Source organism: Sinocyclocheilus grahami, unplaced genomic scaffold (assembly GCF_001515645.1).
Source record: "Sinocyclocheilus grahami isolate Dianchi unplaced genomic scaffold, SAMN03320097.WGS_v1.1 scaffold233.1, whole genome shotgun sequence".
Classification (NCBI taxonomy): Eukaryota; Metazoa; Chordata; class Actinopteri; order Cypriniformes; family Cyprinidae; genus Sinocyclocheilus; species Sinocyclocheilus grahami.
In genome coordinates this window covers 685,775-708,995 of record NW_015505412.1, presented here as the reverse complement: position 1 = coordinate 708,995, position 23,221 = coordinate 685,775, and the positions used below count along the sequence as shown (strand labels likewise).

The window sequence follows — 23,221 nt, the reverse complement described above, 5'->3', positions numbered from 1 at the left end:
ATTACTGAGCGAATGACACTTAATGACAGTTGTCATAAACATGCATAAAACCTCCTTCATATTCATGACATATGTCATGTCATGATTATGAAGGTGTCATGTCAGTCTTATGCACACCTCTTCAAGTAAAGTGTTACCCACTTTACATTAAGTGGACAGTTCCTGAGGAGTTACCATGTAAGTACACTGGTATTACAGTGGTGCACCAACTTGAGATCCAACTCCTCCCACTTTACATATCCCTAAACCTATCCATCTCCACCCCCTGGATCAAATTGTTCCAATTACTCTTATACATATTGTTGTTACAAAATGTAGTTATATATGTCCTGTTACACATTTGTACTTACACAAACCATTCAGAGGGTTGTTACATGTGTGTAGTGACAGAAATATTACAGCTCTAGATACTAGGGGTACTTACACTGTGGTTACATACTACGTACACATCTAATTACTATGTAAATACACAGGTATTAGGGCCACGTAATATAAAGTGGGACCCTATCCCTTCAGTAGTGAAAAGGGAGCAACTTATAAAAATTAGAGTTGTTCATATATATTATATATAATTTATCATTTTTGAAAAAGACGCAGAATAAGACAAGACAAATACGAAAGAGATACAAATTAAACAGATAAATTTTTCAGATACAGTAGGTTTACTTAACATTTATTTAACATCTTTTGTTGGTTAAAATTAATGACACGGATAGGTACTTAATTAAGAATGCTGTCCCTTCAAGACGGAAGGCATGTATGTAATATGGACACAGTTTTCACCCACCTGTTTACGTTCACTTAATCCATAACCGACTGTATCTACGTGAGATACTCTACACGGTAGACATTTGAAGTGCTGTGTGTGTATTTGGGCACTGAGAACTGATCGCGTGCTGTATATGAAAACTGAAGAAGTGGACCGTGCATGAGAGAGAGCACTTCTATCAGCGCGATTCCGCCTATCTCTTCACTAACTTTAAGTTAATCGACAACGAATTGTGACTCCCGGGAAAAATGGGACGTCTGGTCACCTTATCCCTACCCCTTAGGGTGCTAAGGCCATTGTTTCAGATCGCTAGTTTGCATTTTGGTAGCCTATCCATCCACTGCGGCTGCCATACTGAGACTAGATATGCAAACACCCCTTATCCGATTGCAATCCAATGACAGGGACGCACATTTTGAAAGACAAGACAGTAGCCTATAGGATTTATTTTGAATGTCCGGTAGTCCTCAAATAACATTATAGTCCCATCTCATTAACGTCACAGAAAAAATGTTAGTTAACGAATATTTTTCATCATCATCTTCGTAGACGAAATTAACACTGATGCTTAAAGACATGCACAGCAAATAACCAAAATTCAAAGTTTGTTTTAATGGTGTTTAGTTTAATTTGATAATATTTAGATATACAGAACCATTCAAAAGTTTGGGGTCAGCAACATTTTAAAGGGGTGGTTGATTGCGATTTCACTTTTTTTAACATTAGTTAATGTGTAATGTTGCTGTTTGAGCATAATGAATATCTGCAAAGTTCAATGCAAACGGAGATATCGTCTTTTAAAATTATGGCAGTTTAATGCCTATAAAAACGGCTCGTAGGGACTACAATGAGTTACTTCCCGGGTTAGTGACGTCACAAACCCAGATAAACCCCGCCCCTGGGAACATGCAACAAAGCAGGGGAGGCCATGCTGTGCTGCTTTAGAGAAGAGGAAGAGAAAACTAGGGGTGCATGTAAAAATCTATTCATATATGAATTGCGATTCTGTCTTCTAACGATTCTAATGGATTCACAAGATTCAAAATCAATGTTCTAAAGCAGCAGTTCATAATCCTGTTCCTCGCATCCCCCTGCTCTGCACATTCACTGCATCGCTCTCTCTCTCTCTTTCTCTCTCTTTCTCTCTCTCTCTCTCTCTCATTCAGATCATCAGCTCGTCAACTCCAACAATGAACTGTTCCAATTATACACTTATTTTCACATAGCTATGAGAAGCGTTATACATGGATGCGCGTGCAGTTGCCGTACTGTATTAAAGCTTTAATCAGGATAAAACCGTATATTAAAAGCTAACATTAGCAATAGCATTAACAAATAACAGCGTATCTAAAAGTATGAGACAACAACAAACAAAACACCATTAAGAGCCGTGCTTGCACAGGTTCTGTCCTCTTCACTAATATTCTCTGGATCTCAATCGGGCTCAAATTGATAAGCAATATAGACGACGCCATTGTTTACAATACAACACCAGGCACATGCACTGAGCTGAGGGGCGTGACGTTAAGACATGCACTAGAGGCGGTTTAGCCAATCACAACACTGGACCAGCTAACCAATCTGAGCCCATTGCGTATTTCTGAGGGAGGGGCTTCCTAAAACCAGTAAATCATCAGAGTGTTCATGAGAGAAGGAACAGAGCGGTGTGGAATAAAGGTAAATTATGTGAAAAATAATATATATTTTTTTAAACGAAGCATTAACACATGTTAGACTGCACCCCATAAACACAACCAAGCCTAGAAAAAAAATAAACAGTCAACCAGCCCTTTAACATTTTTTTTGAAAATCTTATGCTCCCCAAAGTGTGCCTTTATTTAATCAACAGTAAAAACAGTAAGATTATGAATTATTAGTACAATTTAAAATAACTGTACTATATATATTCCTGTGAAGATGGTGAATAATTTTTTTGTAGTTTTATTTGATGAATAGAAAGTTCATAAGAACATCATTCATTTGAAATGAAATAAATGTTAAATTGTTTATTAAATGCTATTTATTTAATTATTTTATAATAATAATAAAAATATTATTATTATTATTTTTAATCTTGCTGACCTCAAACATTTGAACATTATTGTATGTATGGTATAAATTCTACTTATCGTCTTAAGTATTTATGCTACCCTACAAAGACATATTTGATAATTCATTCTATTATTCAACAAAACCTTGCTGAAAGTAATTGAATCAATGTGCACATCAGCAGGCATTAACTTGTCGTAAGTGAAACAAGCATTTGCATAGTTGTACAAATTTGGGGATGCCATTGTTAATAGATAATGCTGCTTTTGCGAAGTAATGAAAAACCATGTCACAGATGTATTTTCCCTCCCTCGCTTTGCCTCTCAACAGCATTCAATTATTTCACTTGATAAACTTTTAATTTCCAACAATTCATATAATCAAACAAACAAACAGTATCCCCCAGGGTAAGGACGGAAGCGGTAACAATGGTGCAAATGTAAATATCCACAAATGCAGTGCAAAAGCCATTTCCTGTTTTCTCTTCAGTTTAAAGAAAAGTGGAGTGCATTCACCTACACATAAGCTATTAGCATATTTATGGAATTTGTTTTGTGTAATGATATGGAATATCATCCAGAACGCATTAAGCGTTCCCCTTGCTAGCTGCTGGTCATTTTCAGATGAAACCGATGATGTTCAGTGATGCTGTACAGTTTGTGACCGTTCACTGTTGTTTGAAGATGGCTCATATTGTTAGTCTCAGTGGGTCACGCACCTTTCATTATCAGGCTACCATAAATGTGAAAGTCAAGTACCTCATTTGAATAGTATAATGACAGGGTAGCACTCAATGAGCAGTTGACTGTGCTTCCTTTGGGGATAGTCCTAAACTGTAATGTCGGGTCAAATTTGTGCAATAACAAGAAATCACCGTTGACTTTTTGACCCGTTTGAGTTCATAAAGGCATAGGCTAACTCTGGAGGATTAACCCGGGTACCAATGCTTCTTAATCCAGGATCCTTCGGACGTTTTTAGTTTCATAGTCTGATTATTTTCACTAATAGGATTATCTAGAGGAGAAAGAACAGTCTTTTTGGTAATGATCCAGGCATAGCTGGCTTATGGTTTTTATGCATGACTTTTGTGGTGTTTTAAACTGAAGGTTGTGTGATATCCCATGATGAAACTCAAATCCAGTACACACCAGTACACATGCCGACACTGAAGAAAATAAAAGATGTAGAAACAATTTTCACTCAAATTGGTAATTGCAAATTTCAAGGAAATGATAAGTAGCACATTAAAATAGACATGAAATATTGAAGTACAGAAACTAAAATAGTATTTTGTAAAAAAAAAAAAAAATTACTCCAGCAATCTTTGTAGTTTTATTTACAACGTTTTAACCGTAAATGCTTGAGCATTTAACAAGTTAAACTCAGCTGTGACTGACTTAAAGCGTGGCTTCTTCACTGCTATTTTTGACTTCTAAAAATGCCATTCTTTTTGCATCAGTGTTTGATGTGCTTCTCTGTTTATACTGTATCGTCTGAATCATCTGTCAAATCATTACCTTTTGTAATGTTTTGAAATAATCCAATACAATCTGGTGATATCAAATCCAATTACAGCGTTATTCTTTCTCTGCAGGAAGGGAGGTTAAAAAATGTATTGAGATGCTAAATGATTTACACTGATGCTTTTGTCTTGCATATTTTTGGGAATTTCCATCCCATGATTGAATACAGATGTAAGGGAAACAGGTCAATTTAGCTCAAAGGGAGTCATTTAATATTTTAAAGGGAATTTGGACAGAATCACTGTTTTCCTTGTCTGGTTGCCGAAAGGGGTTTCCCGAGGTTGCTGATTGGCTGGAAGTTCAGTCTTGGGAAGCCAGTGGTTGGGCGTTGGCTGACGACGCGGAGTTGTGGTTGAAGTTAAAGTTTTAGACGGCACTCAAGTTCGGACTCGGAGACACGGCGTTAGGCAAAACTTAACTCAGAACATGAAACTCTCAACGGAAATGAAAAGAAACCAAAGTAAAGAAATAGAAGTAAAGTTTGACGAGACTAGGTGGCATTTCTCCTCATGGTTTTGGAGGAGCTGGCGTGTAAGCCAGAGCATGCTCAAAGAGCGCGAAAGGTGATGACTGAAAAGCACGGCTAAATCAAATGTTATCTCATCAGCCACATGGTCCGAGTTTTCCCGCTCTTGCAGAGTATAATTTTGGACATGATTTCTATAACAAGAATATGATACATTTGACAAAGATTGGATTGGAAGAAACGTTTCAAGCAAGAATTTTCACACACACACACACATACTAAACATGAATATGAACCCTTAAGCTATTCAATAGTTATCAAAAAGACATACACAATACGTGATTAAAACATGATAGTCTAATGTGTGGGTTACAATACATGATATGGAGTTATGCATAGAAATGATTAGTTGCTCACAAGTCCTTTTAGTGTAATTTAGATGCATATTTACATTGAAATGCAGTTTCTGTGCCATTCTCTGAACATAAGGACATGTTCTGTGAAGACCAGAGGTTAAGAGGTCTCTCATAAGGAATTTCAGTCTGTTCTCTGTCGTCGAGGTGGGGGAAGTCAATCCAAAGAGCTTGTGATCATCACTGGTTTACGTGTGATGGTCATGCTATGCATCTCTGACCATTTAATCTTGATTACTTGCCCCCAAAATTGACAATCTCTTTGGAATTGTCAATAAGTGTTCTTTTGTTTAAATGCTGTGAGCTACTCAAAGCTGCTGGTTGGTTCAGGCTTGTGGCGCCAGGATCTGATTTACGAACATCCTGTGTCTTGGGCCTCTGTGGAATTCGGCTCCTCATGTTTCAACTGTTCTTTATCAAATCTTAAATTGTCTGATTCGGTCTGATACCCTACACAGAAGATAATTCGTAATGCTTATTGCATCGGGGATTGACATTTAAGTATCAGTGCAAGAATATTCACAGCTTGGACATCATTAAAAATAATAATATTAGTAATAAAATAAAATAAACAAACAAACAGATAAATAAAAAACAATTTGTTTTAAATTGAAAAAAATGTCCACAGTAATACTGTATTTGACTGTATTTTCCATCAAATAATTGCAGCCTTGGTGAACATAGTGTTCTTCCAAAACATTGTATTGCGTGTGTATATCAAATTTATTGCAATGTAATTATGGAAATATTTTGTGTATTTTTCACTTGATAAATATGACATTTACTTTAACATCAGGAATGCATGAATTTGGATACATACTGTGTGAACTTTAATTTGTCAAGAGTGTACCATTTTTAACAAATTGAATTCCTCTCAGAGAGGCATGCTTATTAAACACTATTGCTTCTCCAATGACCATGGCTTGTGCAAAGATCAGCATCTTAATTTGGTCCCAGATTAATTAGGGGGCCCTGAAAACCAGGCAAATGATTGGATTTAGACAGACCTTGGAGAAACAAAGGCCATGAAGGTCTCCAGAGCTGGCCTGTAATTAATCCATATGGGGGAAGTAAAATTACAGACTTCTGCTGCTCTTTCTTTTCACTCATGTTTGTGTGGGTGGGGTAATAAGTAGTTTTCAGGCCATCTGTGTATCACTTCAATAGAAGAAAGAATCTTCTCTAAGTTATTGATAAGAATAACAACTTTATATGTTTCATGCCCACACATAGTTTCTATTCTATCAATCAACCACAGGTTTTTCTGTTGAACCTCTCACTGAAATTAATAGTTGGAGATGTGATCTCATGGGCAATGCATAAACATGCATAAAAATTCATAGGCAAAGTTCAATTTTCAGCAGTCATTACTTTTTACAGCCTTCAGAAATCATTCCTATATGCTGATTTGGTGCTCAAGAAACACTATCAATTTTGAAAATAGTTCCCTATTTTCATTGTGTTGCTTAAAGGGATAGTTAACCCCAAAATAAAAATGATGTCATTAATTACTCACCATCATGTCGTTCCAAATCCGTAAGACCTTAGTTCTTCTTCAGAACACAAATTAAGGTATTTAACTGAACACATGATAAATACAGTATAATTGATGTCAGTTTTGATCTATTTAACTTTATAAAATCTGATTGGTTGTGTTCCTGTGGCTTATAATATACACAGATGCCTCTTTAGAATGGCTAGAAACATAGAGGGGTAGAAACATATATCTGCTTCCTTGAGTGTGAGTAAATAAAGACAGAAGTCCCCCTTTAAGACAATTGTTTGCATATTGGACTTACTTTTATTTGATAATTTATTGTATTTTTGAAAGTCACAGGATGTTGTCATCTAGGGCAGCAAGTGAGCCAGTACGCCCACTGATCTCGTGCTATGTTTTTCAAGGCCTCTAAAGTTAGTATGTGTCCTTGACATTTTTCTGTAGGAATTTTCAAGAAAGGGTCCCTTAAAAGGAGACTGTTCCCGCTTGGCTGGGCCAGGGAGTCAACGGCTTACTGGTGGCCTCTCATGTGGCAGTGAACCTTGACCTCGAGGACAGTTTGTGATGCACAAGAGGAGGCTTGCTCAGCACAGGAGAGACGTGATGCTGGATTTATGGCAGCGGTGACAGGGCACAATAAGCGTCAAGAGCGCCTCGTCACGCGCTGCCAGCAGCATTCCGTTATCACGCCCCTCCTGTGGTGAGGCTTCATGTGGGCCAGGGCGACAGTGATTGGAGGGGAGGCGGACCCTCTGTGACAAGAAACATAAGTGCTTTGCCATGGAGAAGAAAAAAAAGGTTTACTGCTTCTGGCTAGGCCCGTAACCAGCTATGAGGCCACCGAGGTCCGGACCTTGGTAAATTTTTCATGTTCAAAAATAAAATTTGGTCTTTGAATGACTAATTTGCTGTTAAACTCCTCATATGAATGCCTGCATGACATGTATAATTCAGATTAGACAGTTTGCAAGAATGTTTAGCGTCCCTTGTTCTGAAAATGATCACTGCGAGACGTGACGAATTGAACGAGGCTTGAGAGAGTTGTGAGTGAGGGCGCGGGCGCAGCTTCCGTGTTGCCAGATCCAGCTATTATAACCGTTTTTAGACTTGTCTTTTTCACTTAATTTAACACTTTAGAAAGTTAATAAAGTAGGAAGTCGTAGTTTAGAGTCAATGATATCTTTATCTTATCTTATTTGCAAAAGATTGAAAATAATTTCGGTTTATGTTTATTTATTTTTAGTTTTTTTATTTGTTTTAGTATCAATATCTGGCAACACTGCATCGCTCCCACTTAAACTGAAAGCAATCAAAAAAGCCCATGGACAGGTTTTTGCTGACAGGATATGACGTTCGGTAAGGGAAACGCAAAACTTATCATGATATTATCTGTCATAAACGTTATCAACACTGTCAAAAACAATAGCATTTAACACTAGTACACACAGATCTGTAGAACAAGTAGGTTACAGAATGAAATGAAATACGCAAAAACTAGCCATGAAGAAGTCTATGCCATGTCATTCACTATAGTTAAATTTTCACAAATCATGCTATAAACTTTCATAAGAGCACTAGACAAAGTTATTGTAGTTATGTATTGTTGCAATAAACAACTGATAAAATTTTCCACCCTTAAATATAGTAAAGTATTAACAAATTTTGATGCAATAAATAGGGTATGATTTAAAAAAATAATCATCCCTCCAAAACAGAGAAAACATCTTTCACAAACATCTACATGTGTGTAGTGTATATAATGAGTTGTATTTGTAGGGGTTATTATAACACAATTCTTTAACACCAACCCCCATCATCATACCCTGTTCCTATAATTCTGAGGATTATTTGTATTTATAAGCTCGTTTAGTTTACACTCGAAGTAGATTGGTCCCTCTAAGCGAGATCCCAATTCGTCGGTCCTCCGACGTGACGTCGAGAGTGACCGACTGAGAGGGAACTTAAGTTCTGCAAAATTCCTAGCGTGCATACACGCATGAATTTGTTATTTACTTAATTTTAATGTTAATGAATTTGGAATATTTTAAATAAGCAACTCTGTGCCAGAAGTTAATCATTTTCATAATAAGCACCCAAACTAGCGGCATATTAGGGCTTTCCACAAAACTCTCCATTATGGCCTTTCTCAGCAAACATATTATACTTTCTAAAAAGACAAATTTTCACCTGAGAGATGCATTGAAAAATCTTTGAGCAATGCTGCTGTTCTCAAAACCAGCTTGAACACAATAAACACCTTTAAAAACAGACCAAGATTACAGGCCTCTTATTAGTCAGCTGCACATATGCATATTTGTATGTATTTTTCAAATATTTTGAATTAATTTTAGTATGACATTTCTTGCTGAATCATGTTTTGCTCTTGAAAACATTCATAGGTAGATTTGTGTTTATGCACCATTGCTGAATGAGATCATAAATAACCTCTTAAATACCCAAAGTTAAGACGTTTACTGAATGTATTAGTTTATTTACAGTATTTAAGCATGCAATATAACACTAGCTATATAGAAAAATCCAATAGGGACCTAATTTTTAATTTAAGAAATTGTAATTTCAAATTTTCAGCAGCATCCAGGGCATATGAGAGCACCCATAACCAGGACACAGGACAGTGATACAGGACACATTTATTCTAGAAAAAAAGCACAAGAAAGACCGAATGAATGAAACAGAATGCAACATTTGCCGAATGCAAATGAGTGCAACAGACCGCTCCACCTTGAGATGTCTCTTTAAAAATAACTATTTAAAATAAATGCTGCATTAAAAAACACAACAACAACAACAAGTCCTGAACTCACGTCAAGTCAGTCACAACAAAAACAGTGTGCATGCTTTATGATGATTATTACGGTTTTCAGACAGTGCAACAGGTGACCTTTCAGGCGTTTTTCATGAAACTGATATGCAAATATTTACAACTGTCAAATATTAAAAACTGGCCTACAATCAGATAATACAATACAGATAATAAATAATTTTCTTCTTAAGAAAAAATTTTTTTTTTAAGAAAATATTCTCACAAAACTTTCAAAAATTGATTTTTTTGGTGGACTGTCCCTTTAAAGATGTGTTGTACTTGTGTCACATGGTTCTGTTTTAATGTTTAGCATTCTCTGATATGACTTCTGTATATTTTTCTGTAACTTTGCCTAGTAAAGCCATGACATTTTCAGCATCAGCGGAAGACGTTGTTGTGAATATCCGTCTGTCTGGCTAAGTGTCGGGTCATGAGAGCATGCTGATGTTTGAAAGCAGATATAAGGATTAGTCCTGGGTATCTGTCAGCCTACCATCTCATTCCTTTGCTTGGCCTTTTGTCTCCACAAAGCAGATTGCATCCAATAAAAAGTTCATGAATGCAGCTGCTCAGAGTTATGGCATACCTGTATGAATAGCAAGATCAGAGCTTAAACTAGTGTTCTTTTTCCTGGTCTATCAAAACACAACAGGTCCTAAATGTGCTGTAGGCGATTTTAGTTCAACCACATGCTGTTTCTACAAAATCCCAACCTCCAATCAGTCTGCCAACATGTCAATAACCTGAATCTCCAGAATTACAGACAGAGCATTGGCTAAAAATGCATTTACCTCTCTCCTGACAATTTTGTTGTTTACAGAGCCGAGGACTGTCACAGAGATGGGTGTGATTTCTCAGGACACCTATTTCAGTGATATCTGTCAGGTATAGGGACATTTTATAAAATAAAAACAGAAAAAAAGTTTACAGCACTTTTAAAATATATGCTTTGCCTTCTAAGAATTGTTAACTTGTTACATGCAAACATTTGCAGTGAATGGTGTTGATTAACCATTGAAAAAAAATCTACTATGCATGTCAGCAATTACGTACTTAGCCACAGGTAAACATTTACTTCATTTCTGACAAGATTCAATGCAATTACTAATCCCTTCTCTTGATGCTCAGAAAAGGTCCTCGGTTTGGGTTGTTGGAATGTTACTTGTAATGTTTTCTATATGAAAGTTGTATTTATCCATTTATGTTTTTAACCCTTAAATGCATGAATGTTTCACCAATCATTATTACATATTCGTGTCTTTAGCGACCCGGACCTATATATATATAGCACGGATGGATCTCTAACTGCTGCAATAGCAAAAAAAAAAAAAACTCTCTTGATATTTTAAGAACAAATACAGAAGAATAAAATAAATCATTTTTCGTTACCTTTTGAAACTTAAAAGGGTTCAATTTGAGCAGATGATTTTACCAGCGCTGTCATCGTCAGAGCGTACTTCCACAGTACATTCAGCATCTGCCTCATATTCACAATCTCAGCCATATTCTCAAAACTATCGTTTTCAATTACTTCATATTCAATATTATGATCACTGGCAGCTAATTCACCACATTCAGCATCAAATGACAGTGACATTTATATTTCATTGCGTATAGTAATTGCTCGGAATTAAAGCCATTCAAACCACTTCAATTGTTGCTGATGATATTCATTTGTTTTATGCCTGCGGTAATTATGAGTGAAATGTCACGTCATCATTGTGTATCAAACAGTGCCACCTTGAGGAAAAAAGTTGCATTGCACATATTGAGTCATCAGATATGTAAATATAGTTGCGTAGGAAAAAATACTTTCTCTAGCTACCCTATACACTTTTTACAAAAAATTAATCAGAAAACTGGCATTCTTTTATATTTTACTATTTTTTTCTTGTTATATTGTTTATAATTAATAGATTGAGGAATACGAAGAAAGTTGACGTCTAACTTAAAAAAATGACGGAGGAGAGGGTAGAGAATGATGTCCCGGGTCGCAAAAGACCCGAGGTATGCATTTAAGGGTTAAAATACTCCCTAAATCTTTGTTGACCATTATGATTCAGCCTGTATTTGCTGTAGCAAAAGTAGTTCCATCTAAGCATGACACTGGTGTTGCTGCTAAGACATGTCATGAAACTTGTTATGAATCCATAAATCCTTCATACCTGCTTTAGCATGCCAGCTACGAGTCTCAGCCTTAGATGGCATTCTCACAGACCATCTGCAGTTTGTTCACTGAGTGCCTGATTTATATTGCACACATAACTGGAAAGCACTTAGGCTCTTTTATTTTGTTTTATTTTTTTAAATGAGGAATAGCAATAGATGTTATTTTATAAATATTGTATTAGTATTATTAGTAGTAGTAGTCGTATTTTTACTGAGTAATAATACATATTATTTTTTATTTTGTTTTGTAATAAACTCAAGAGTCAAGAGTGTCAATGGACATTAATGTTATACATATTTTGTTAGTAGTAGTATTAGTAATAATAGTAGTATCTTAATGTATGCAGATTTGATGTATAAAATCAGTATTATAGGTTGCACAGGGCAGAAAAAGAAAATGTACAGAAATAGTTTTGGTTTGATATGATGAATAATATATAACCAGATATATGGCTTGATTCTATGAATTAATGCTCTGCTAATGATGGTAATCAGACACTAGATGTAAGAAATCAAAGAACAGATTTGCATACATTCCTTTGTCAATAATGAATGTTTAGCAATCACATGTCTTGAAATAGCTGAAGGAAAGCTCCTCTTTCTGAGAGCTCATCATTTCAGATCGAAATAGTGTCTTATTCACATGTGTTTTTGTGAAGCTGTTAAATCAGTTGTCTTTGTAGTAATTGTAATTATGCAGCTGAATCCACACCCACAAACGTCTGAAGAGTGCAGTGAACAATAGCCGGTTGGGTCTGTTGCCTTTCTCAGGAACTGCCAGATGATTTAATATGTGACAGGCAGACAGAGGGATTCAGAGACGTGCTGATGTGGCCTTTGTTGCTTGCACTGTATGAAAATAATTTTAGGTTGTTGCACTAGTATTCCACTGAGACCTTCCAGAGAGAATGACAGGCGGCACAGCACGCAAGGCTGGCAAAAAACAACTCGAAAGTGAATTTTAGGGTCGTCTTAGTAGAAAATTGTCTTGTTATGTTCATTTTGTCAGATATTCCACACACAAAATACAATGCATTTTTGCTGTTTAAGGCAAACAGGATCTATTGTGAGAGCTCAGATCAGATACATAAACTTTAATGTACACTTTTAAATAACTTGAGAGTTTTTCAAAAAGTAATATTAAAGTGATTTTGGGTGTCTATTTTCAATCCAAATAATATAAATTATGTTTTGTGATTTGGTTTTTATATCTTACAGTGACATTTTTGAAATATGACTGTATGCTCAGTTGTAGATCTGTTTTCTTTACAGTTCTGTCTTTTTGAAGACATCTGCCGCTTGACTTTCAGAGATGCACTAATTGCATGAATGCAATTGAATGTTTAAAGCAATTAAATAATACAATGTTTCACTAATTATGGGTTAAAACTTCAGTTTTTTTCTGATTTTCACAGTTCTCTTGTTTAGTGATAGAAAAATGGAAATATTCAAAACAAAAAATTAACTTAGCTTTTTTACTGAAGCTTGCTGGAATGTTCACTGGGTCTCATTGGTCAACTCAATTTGCACAGTAGAGACAATGCAGTAAATCATGGAAAAAAATATTCCAAATTGTGTATTTATTTTTATTTATTGTTTTTTTTTTTTACACAAAATCAAATACAACTTTATATGTATAAGAGGGGGTGTTCTGTTCTGTCTTCTAGCTTACTGGGAAGGCTTTTTTCTTTAGATCAGTGTAGCTTCACGCAGAGGTCAGTGAGGTGTAGGAATATTTGAGGATCATGAAACTGTCCTGAGATGAACATATCCAAATTTGTTCCTCCTAGCTTCTAGTGAAGGCTTCTTAAAGGTGCAAGTGATTTTTGAAAAAACGCTTTTGACCACAGCGTCGGACCGAGTCCCACAACACAAGTGTAGCCAATCAGCAGTAGGGGGGCGTGTCTTGTAATGATAGCAAGAACGGAGCACTCAATTTGAGTGTACAGGACAGATATTAGCAGTTCGACTATAGATAGAGAAGAGATGGCAGATAAAAAGAGGAAAATATCAGACAAACAAAACATTAAAAGGAAGGGTTACGATCAGGCAAGAGGTAGGACCCGCGTAAATATTGGAGAGTGTAGCTTCACGCAGAGGTCAGTGAGGTGTAGGAATATTTGAGGATCATGAAACTGTCCTGAGATGAACATATCCAAATTTGTTCCTCCTAGCTTCTAGTGAAGGCTTCTTAAAGGTGCAAGTGATTTTTGAAAAAAACGCTTTTGACCACAGCGTCGGACCGAGTCCCACAACACAAGTGTAGCCAATCAGCAGTAGGGGGGCGTGTCTTGTAATGATAGCAAGAACGGAGCACTCAATTTGAGTGTACAGGACAGATATTAGCAGGTCGACTATAGATAGAGAAGAGATGGCAGATAAAAAGAGGAAAATATCAGACAAACAAAACATTAAAAGGAAGGGTTACGATCAGGCAAGAGGTAGGACCCGCGTAAATATTGGAGCAGCTTTCCAGCGGGAAGAGTGGGAAGGCCTGGAATCGGACTCAGAGGTTGCGCTGTTTCTTTTTGATAGGTGAGTAACGTTTATTTTGCTTCGTTTCACACAACTTATCCGTATTGGCTTTTGTTTGAATATGCTTGTGTGTCATCTTCGCTTGTTTCCACAAACCTTGTTGCCATGGTTGTCTACGTACGTGTGAGGTGGAGATTTCAAAATAAGGGTGAGGTCCTGTCGGGGTATGGGCGTGTCTGTTTTGGTGCTTTCAAATATCAACATCGTTTAGCAAAAATCTTTTAGTGCACCTTTAATTCATTAACTATTTATTTATTTACTTACTTAAACTTCTAAAAACTTCCAAAACTTGTTAAATTCACCCTAAAACACAACATGCAATAATATCATTATATTTAAGGAGAAAAAAAATCAATATCAGTGGTTTTTATGGTCTTTAGAGTCTTTGGGTTAGACTGCCTGCGTCATTGTTTAGAGATCGTGTTTTGCATTTGTTTTCTGTACTTCTTGCAACTGGACAATAAAATAGCCTTCAGACTATTTTTTTTCTTCCCCTAAGAGATTCATCGGGATCATGAACCTTTCTGCATGTGGTACTGTATTTTTGTTCCTCAATGGTGTTTTTGCCATTAGTAATGGGAGATTCATATTCAGTTATAAGAAAAATGCATTGGATACCAATCAGAATGTTTCATACAGGATGCCAAACATTCAGGACACAAGCAGCCACTTCCATTTTACGCTTGCTAAATATGGTATTCAGCAAAGGTTCACTGTGGAAACTATTAATGAAAAACCTAATAGCAGTTGTGCACAAGTCTTTTGTGGCAGGTTGATTGAATTTTGAGGACCGAAGACCAAGAAGAATTGCTAAAACCTTCTGCAAGTCTTCAAACAAAACCTTTTTCTTTCCTCATAGAATTTTCAGCAGAAAGGTTAGGTATTTCTTCTAATTATATCTCTTTTTCCCTGTGTGGAGCACCTCTCTGATTCCACCCTCACGGAGTGCTATTGATCCCCGCCTCTGGCTCACAACTGTCAGTACGCGCTGGCACATCCTTGCTATATCTCTTTTTCCCTGTGTGGAGCACCTCTCTGATTCCACCCTAACGGAGTGCTATTGATCCCCGCCTCTGGCTCACAACTGTCAGTACGCGCTGGCACATCCTTGCACTGATGGCAAGGAAGGGCTTTTAGAGGGAGTGAAATCAAAAAGCAATTTACATGTTTTTCCCTCTCTCTCAAACTCTTTCTCTCCCTCTCTCTCCTCCTACAGAACTCCTGTCAGCCTGTCACGAGCTGCATTGCCGCTACGGATGCATCATGACCAGAAATGGCACATTCTGCTTCTGTGCGGATGGATTCGAGGTGGGAGAGGATGGGCGTAGCTGCAGAGGTAGGTGCTCTCAGGGTCACACCACAGGCATCTCAGACGAATGATGGGCTTTGGGCGATGAGGGGGGAGAGGGGTGGCTGTCCGTCCCTAGGGTGTCTTTTCACACCTCTGTCCTGGTTAATTTGACACGTGGCATTGACTCCAGAGAGGTCAAAGTGACTTCTCCGCCTGGTTTGGCCTAAATGAGACCCTCTGAGTATGATATTGAGGCTGGTTGTTGTACATGATGGTGAAATACAGCTGAACCATCGCCATGTTATGACTAATTGTCTCAGTAGCAGAAATCAGGCTCAAATAGGAAGTTGTAAACAGGGGATAGATTTGTCTCTTTACAGTGATGAATCTGTTCCAGTCAGGGAATATCATACACAATGAGGTCTTTTGCCTTTTTAAGCATTAACAGCACAAATACTATATATATATATATATATATTTGGGGTGTTGTACATGATGGTGAAATACAGCTGAACCATCGCCATGTTATGACTAATTGTCTCAGTAGCAGAAATCAGGCTCAAATAGGAAGTTGTAAACAGGGGATAGATTTGTCTCTTTACAGTGATGAATCTGTTCCATTCAGGGAATATCATACACAATGAGGTCTTTTGCCTTTTTAAGCATTAACAGCACAAATACTATATATATATATATATATATTTGGGGGGTAACGCTTTAGATTACAATCCGCAAAGAACTACGTAAGTATACTGAATTTACGGTGTGCGTTTCTGTAATTATAGTGTACCTATAAAGAACATACGTGTAGGTATAAGGGAACAATGTTTTATGTTTGGGTAATAAGGGGGTAACAACCAGATATGCAACCTGCAAAGAACCGTGTAAGTAAACTGAAGTTACTGCGTAACTTTTTTTTTTTGTTGTAATTATAGTGTACCTATTCAGTACCTCCGTGTAGGTATAAGGGAATAATATGCGACATTTGGGCAATAAAGGGGAAACAACCAGTAAAATTACAAATCATTTATACTGTAGGTATTATGAAATTAAGGGGTACCTATTCTAATTTTACGTGGTATATATGGCCTAAACAGCAATCTTATGTTTGGCAGTGATTTAGAAAGACGATAATTTTATATTGGTAGACCTATTTTATTATAGGCCTAGGTATTTTTTTAACCATTCTATTATTAAAGCATATATGATGGAGATTACTGAACAACAAAACTGGACATCCAGTGAAATTAGTTAATGAGTTTCTGCTATGATTTATAATTCACGAGTCTGCTTACCTTATGAAAGCTTATTCGTCGATCTCATCCGAGTCACATCAGCAACTTCCCAACACCACTATCACCAAATAACTTTGCATGATATACCATCAAGTTTCAATGCAGCTTAAAACAAGCTTACCGCTTTCCAGCTGTTTGCAGAAACAATACACAATACAACATTTGTATTTCAGTGGATGTATACTGTGATCTTTTTATAGCAAAAAAATGTAGAGGGTTTAATTTGGCCATCAGACAATTAAATTAAAAACTAAAAAATTGTCTCTGTAATTACTGTGCAAATATACACTTGTTCTGTGTTTGTCCAACTTGTTCCTCCTTTGTTCCATGTAGTTACAGGGTAAATACAACAGTTGCAGGCTGTAAAAAAAGCAAAGCAACTCCATACTTATTCAGCTTATACAGTTAAACCAAATTCTTTTGAAAAGCTTAAGAACAAATTTAAGATTTTGTTCAATTTATTCATGTTTTTCAACCACTGATGAAGCTAAACTATTATGGCCAAACCATCACGCCAATAAACACAGAAATAAACACTGAAAGTCAAGATTAAACTGTGTATTATAGCGAAGTGACAGGATTTTACCACCTTTGATTTTACCGTTTTGATCCACGTCCTCAAGCACCATTTTGACTAGTTCAGTTCCCGGCTTTTCCGCTCATCAGTCACAGCTCAATGTTGTGAGAACATACTCAGACAAAACCCTCCAGTTTTAAGAGAACACACTCCAGTCAGTTTCAAAAATCTCTCTCCTCTTCGCTTCGATTAGTTTTCTTGTGTTTTCGACACATATTCCCATCTTAAGCATCGTAGACACAGATTTTGTCGCACACACATCTGTTCGCGTTTGAACTCACGAGACTTGTGCATGCTCTCTTTCACGTCCTCTACATTCTTAACCCAGCACTGTCGGATTTCTTATTACTGATATTAACCCAAATTGGGTCAGCTTTCTAACCCAACAGTCTCAACCGAGCATTTGGATTGAAACAATTACCATATATTATTTATTTATTTATTTAGTTAGTTAGTTGGTTAGTTAGTTAGTTAGTTTTGTTTGTTTGTTAGTAAGATATGCAATACAGTAAAACAAAATAAGTACAATTCATTGAAGTATTGTTATTTAGACTAATTTTAATATTATTCTTGAATTTTCACCAGTCAAGCCTTAGATGCGGATATGGCATAACAATTATATTTATTTACTTACTTACTTACTTATTTATTTATTTTTTAAATGTTTCAACCCTGATACTACTCCACAATATATTAGAATTATATTAGATATGTTTTAATACATATTTTATATAGAGTATATGCATTTTGGTATAGTGTTTTTTTTTCTAAGAGAGATTTTAAGTTCTTAAAAAAGTAGATGCATACTTATTTTGTTATAGTTTTGTGTGAAATAGTTTATATTTATTTATTTAAGGTCTCAAAATCCTCAACAAAAAAAAACCTCATAGAAAATGTTTTTTATTTATTTTAATTTTTTGAAGGTTAAGAAACCCCCCACCCCACACCATTTTTTTCACTTACTATTAATTTGTTGGAGGAAGAAAAAACTTTTTAGGCTTTATTTTGTAGCCTGATCGTAGAAGGTTCCTCCGGACATTCAAGACAAATCAGTAAATCACCAGTGGAACATTACACTTCAGTACAGCTTAAACAGGCAAAGCTCTAGAGACTGGTGCAAGGCAGGACTTGCCCGGAGATACGAGGTGGCATAGAGAGAAGCCACCGAGAGGCCACATTAAGTGGATTTTATGTATTTGGGTCATGTTTGAGCACATCTAATTTGTCATAAATGACTCTTCCTCTGTGTACAGATCATGATGAATGCACCATGTACGGGACATGCAGCCAGACCTGCATGAACACCTATGGGTCATATCGCTGCAGCTGTACAGATGGGTACAGCCTGCAGCCGAACAGACACTCCTGCATAGTCAAACACGGTAAGAGCATGATAAATTAATGACCGGGGATCTGCATAAGCCGCCTGAAATGTTGTCACGTCCTGATATTTTTCTCTCACAAGAGTGCACCGAGTTGAAACAAGGTGGATTATTACTCTGTGTGATATGAATGAAATTAACTTACAGCGGCTGCAGCACTGCCTTAAGCCGCCTTTGGCGCTGGTAATTTTCTGACCTTGAAAAACATGTTCTGTATGCTTGAGAAATATGCAATGCTTATTAGATGTTGCGTGTATCTGAAATGACTTAGTTCTGCTCAGTGATTGCCACGCAAATAGGAGAGATTGGGGCTAGTTGTCACAGAGGGCAGTTGTCACAAACTTATATAAATATATGTATAATTATTTTTCTTCTATATACCTCACAAAGTGACAACATGCCCCTCTACGAAGTCAATACTTGTTTAGACTTCTTTTAACTTATTTTTTTTCTTCTTCAAGTCATTAATAATTCTACGTATGTACAGAAATTCTTCTCAGTTCTCAGGTTTGCCTTTTCCAAGTGAGCTTGCAGGGATCACGTATGAATCCAGACTAAACCAGTTCAGCCTCTCATTCCCATAAGGACCTGAAAATTGAGGCAGTTTGCTTTGGATATTCTGCTACAGCCCTAATATCAGTGTTGCTGTGCCCAGAGACAGAAATAATAGAGCTATTGGTGGAAGATAAGCCAGACATTGAGGATTAAGTGGAGGCTGAGTTTTATGAAGAGCAGGGCCTGAAGGACAGCTATTCTCTGTCTTTATCAGCCCATGCCAATGATTACTTGCCTAATGGCACCTGCCTGTGAGAGTGTCTCCCCACCAGCCACAAATCCAATCAAGTTTATCATTAAATCGGCTGCTTTTGTAATAAGGGGGTTTTGTAGGGAAAACACTCACTACAATTCTAAATGGATTCTAATCCCTTTTGTAGATTGGTCATTTGTTTGGGCTCAGGTAATTGAAGTCGTTTTAATAAAAAAGCGTTATTGAGTCCCAAATGTTCAATAACTAGCTTTTCTACAGCTGGGAGAATTATTATAAAACAAGGAGAAAATGTGCTGCATATAGTTGATTACTTACAGTGTTAGCAGTGGGAAACTATATAGATTAGAGCAAACATAGTGAGCACGTATATGAGTGGCTCAAGAGTGGATTGTCTATAAAGCATTGCTGAGCTTTTGCTCAGGTTTGCTGTTGTTGGATTGGCTGCTGTGTCTTAGCAAAATGGTGGACATTAAAAAAACATCTAAAATTACATCTTAATTACAGTTTACAGCACCATTCAAGGAATAATTCACCCAAAATGAACATTTGCTGACATTTTACTCACCCTCGGGCCATTTAAGATGTAGCTGAGTTTGTATTTTCATCAGGGCAGATCTGGAGAAATTTAGAATTATATCACTTGCTCACCAATGGATCCTCTGTGGTGAATCCACAAGTAATCCATTAATTAACATCATGTGAAGTAAAAATCTGCCTCTTTGTAATAAACAAATCCTTCATTAAGATCTAAAGATTTGGCTAAAATACGAGTCTTCTATCCATGATATTGCATTCTCCAGTGAACTCTCATTCTGACACTGCAGAGGATCAATTTAAGCATCATATTTGTGTTCAAACATATGATTCATATTTTAAAAAGATTTACATACATTTTTAATCATAAACGTTGTGGAAAATATCAGCTAAATGTTGTTAGAACTTACTGGGACTGTCTAGGAAATTATACACTGTAAGTAATTTGAAATTTTCCAGGTTTTTTAGGTCCTATAATGTCATTTGCAGTCCTATGAATTTTGGCATTACAAACTGTCCCTGCTTAAATTTATTATATTGAGTACACACAATTCACAAACTTCACAATTCACGAACGTCTGTTACAGTGTGTGCTTGGTCTGACGGCCTCAAAAGATGCCTTGTGCAAAGCATTTTGTGACCTAAAAAGATGATGCGTCCTAGTATTTCTATTGGTGTGGTGCACTGCAACCGGTTTGCATATGTGTTTTAAATTAAATGGAGATTACGCCACTGTGCGCTCGGTGGGAAATAGCTAGCAGGCAGCGGCGCACCTTGCTGCTGGAATGCAGAATCTGTCCCACGTTTAATCAATATGACTGCTTTCCTATGAGGAATAAACTGAATATCATTACCCATAAACTTAACTGAACTCAGTGCTCACCCACATTAATATTAATTTAGCAGAAAGAGGTTGTTGCACTGGGATAACTTTGGGGTTTCCATTAGATGTAAAAGCTCATGCATATAAATTCAAAGCATCATCTTTTCCCGGCCGTCTGACGGGGGCCAGCGGAGGATGACATAGCCATTAGAAAGGTGAATGTTTAATAAGACTCTTAAAAATAAATACACTGCAAAATAATTGAAAGGAAAGATCTTTGTTGGTCTATTTTACGTATATACTGTATATACAAACCTGAAAATAAAAGTATTCACAGGTTGAGACATTCACACACATATACGCATATATACACACAAATTGTATTATACAATGTGAATATAATACCCACTTTCACTTTTGAAATACATTGCAAAACTGAATAAGAAGAGAGATTTCCAGCTGACTGCTGTGTTCTGAAAATGGGTTTCTCTCCTAAGAGACATGCTTCTGAATTACCCATGCCCTCTGCGGAAGCCTGTATTATCCTATTCTACTGAAAGCATGGAATGCCAAGGAAATGCCTGGCCTCAAGCTGTCTTGTCACTATTTTCCTATCCATCTATTCCAGAGACCGGTGAAAGCCCTGCAGCACTGCTGATTGGAGGCTCGGATAATATTATAATCACAGCCCTAAATGGATCCCGCCTGCAAACCCTCAAACAACTGGACTCAAATGGAACTCATGGCTTGGATTTCAACCATAAAGAGGAATCAGTATGCTGGGTCACTTCCTCAGAGTCCTCTGGACAACTCCGGTGTGCCAGGATGAGGAAAGCAAGTGGTTTCACTAAAGAACAGGAAGTAAAGACAGTCCGGAATCTCCACGGTATGATTCCTGTTAAACTCTCCTGCTACATTGAAAACACAATACGTTGAAAGAAAACTGATGAATTGATTTTGATGGGTGATGAGACAAAGTGAGAGGACTAAACTTACGGTTGTGCACAATTCTGAGTTGAATCTGCCTTAGAAATTCCAATTCAGTTCAAACAGGATGCAGAATTTGAATTCCATGGAATTTAAATGTAATAAAATTCATGTAGTTTTTAATAATGATTTTTTTTTTCATTTCTTTTCACTCAGACATATTTTAGTTAAAATATACACAACATATGTGATATTTCAAGTAAATATAGATGTTTTTTTTTTTAAATGCTACCTATAGAAATTTGGATTTAAGTTGTACATTCACCTTTTAAGAACCATGTTGGAAAAACATAATTTTCCAGAATTCTCTAAATTACCTCAAAAATAAAGAAATGTTTTGACAGTGTTAAACTTAGTTTGGAGAAATATGTCTAAAAAAAATGTGTAATTAAAATTGTTGTTGTTTGAATTTAATAAACATCTGATCATTCCCATTCTTAACTTCCTAGTGTTAAAAATGAGTTTCATATAAAGTACTAATGCAAGGTAAAACAAATCTGGCTTAAAGTTGAAGTTAAACGTTTTTGTCCTTTACTCATGAGACCTTATTTCTCATGCTGAACAAAACATTTAGTGTAACACTGAGTTCTGCTTGACTGCGTAGTGCTTATCAATGCAAGCTGTATGGAAGCTAACAGAGCTTATAATTTATTTACCGCTACATGAAATGTTTTATGCACATTTGTATAGTTCATCCTACAGTATGTATCCATTAAGTATTCATTAAAAGATCTCAAATCGAAAATGATTTATTACTCTTTTAATAATTAGCCTATTAGTTTTCAGTGTTGAATCAGAGAATAAGAACATACTCTCATTTCAGGATATTGATCCAAACAATAGCCTCTAAACCGATTTTTTTTCTTTCACTTAAAGCAAAGCATTTCAGTTAAAGCATATTTCAAGGCTGGCACAGTGCATTAAGAGCCTCTAATGGACCCCAAGTTTATGATCATGAAAAAGTAAATACATTGTACTAATATGACTTTTTTTATGAAGTTTATGGGGCACTGTTTTTGTTCAATGGTAGGCTTTTTTATTTTTAGTTTAAAAAGTGCACTGTTTGTTTTACTTATTTCTTCTAGTGTGTTTATCGTGCTTGTTGATGCATTTAATTACGTATTTTTTATATTCCATCTAAAATACAATTAAAATGGATGAATATTCTTTATAATGTATCATATAAAGTGGCACTAACAACATTTAACAATGAAATATTAATTTAAAAAAAGAAAAGTAGCAATATGTAGATTAGGAAATTATTTTCATGAATACAGTCTTTCATGAATATGATTGATTGATTAACACTTCATGGCA

General features: G+C 36.3%; 1 protein-coding gene across 1 annotated transcript in view; it reads left to right on the top strand.

Moving 5' to 3' along the window:
* lrp1bb (low density lipoprotein receptor-related protein 1Bb) overlaps positions 1 to 23,221 on the top strand; it is a 373,072-nt gene that overhangs the window by 111,849 nt on the left and 238,002 nt on the right. The window contains exons 4-6 of the mRNA XM_016288691.1: positions 15,463 to 15,582; positions 18,663 to 18,791; positions 21,546 to 21,803. Of these exons, the coding sequence (XP_016144177.1) occupies positions 15,463 to 15,582; positions 18,663 to 18,791; positions 21,546 to 21,803 (507 nt within the window). The remainder of the gene's footprint in view (positions 1 to 15,462; positions 15,583 to 18,662; positions 18,792 to 21,545; positions 21,804 to 23,221) is intronic.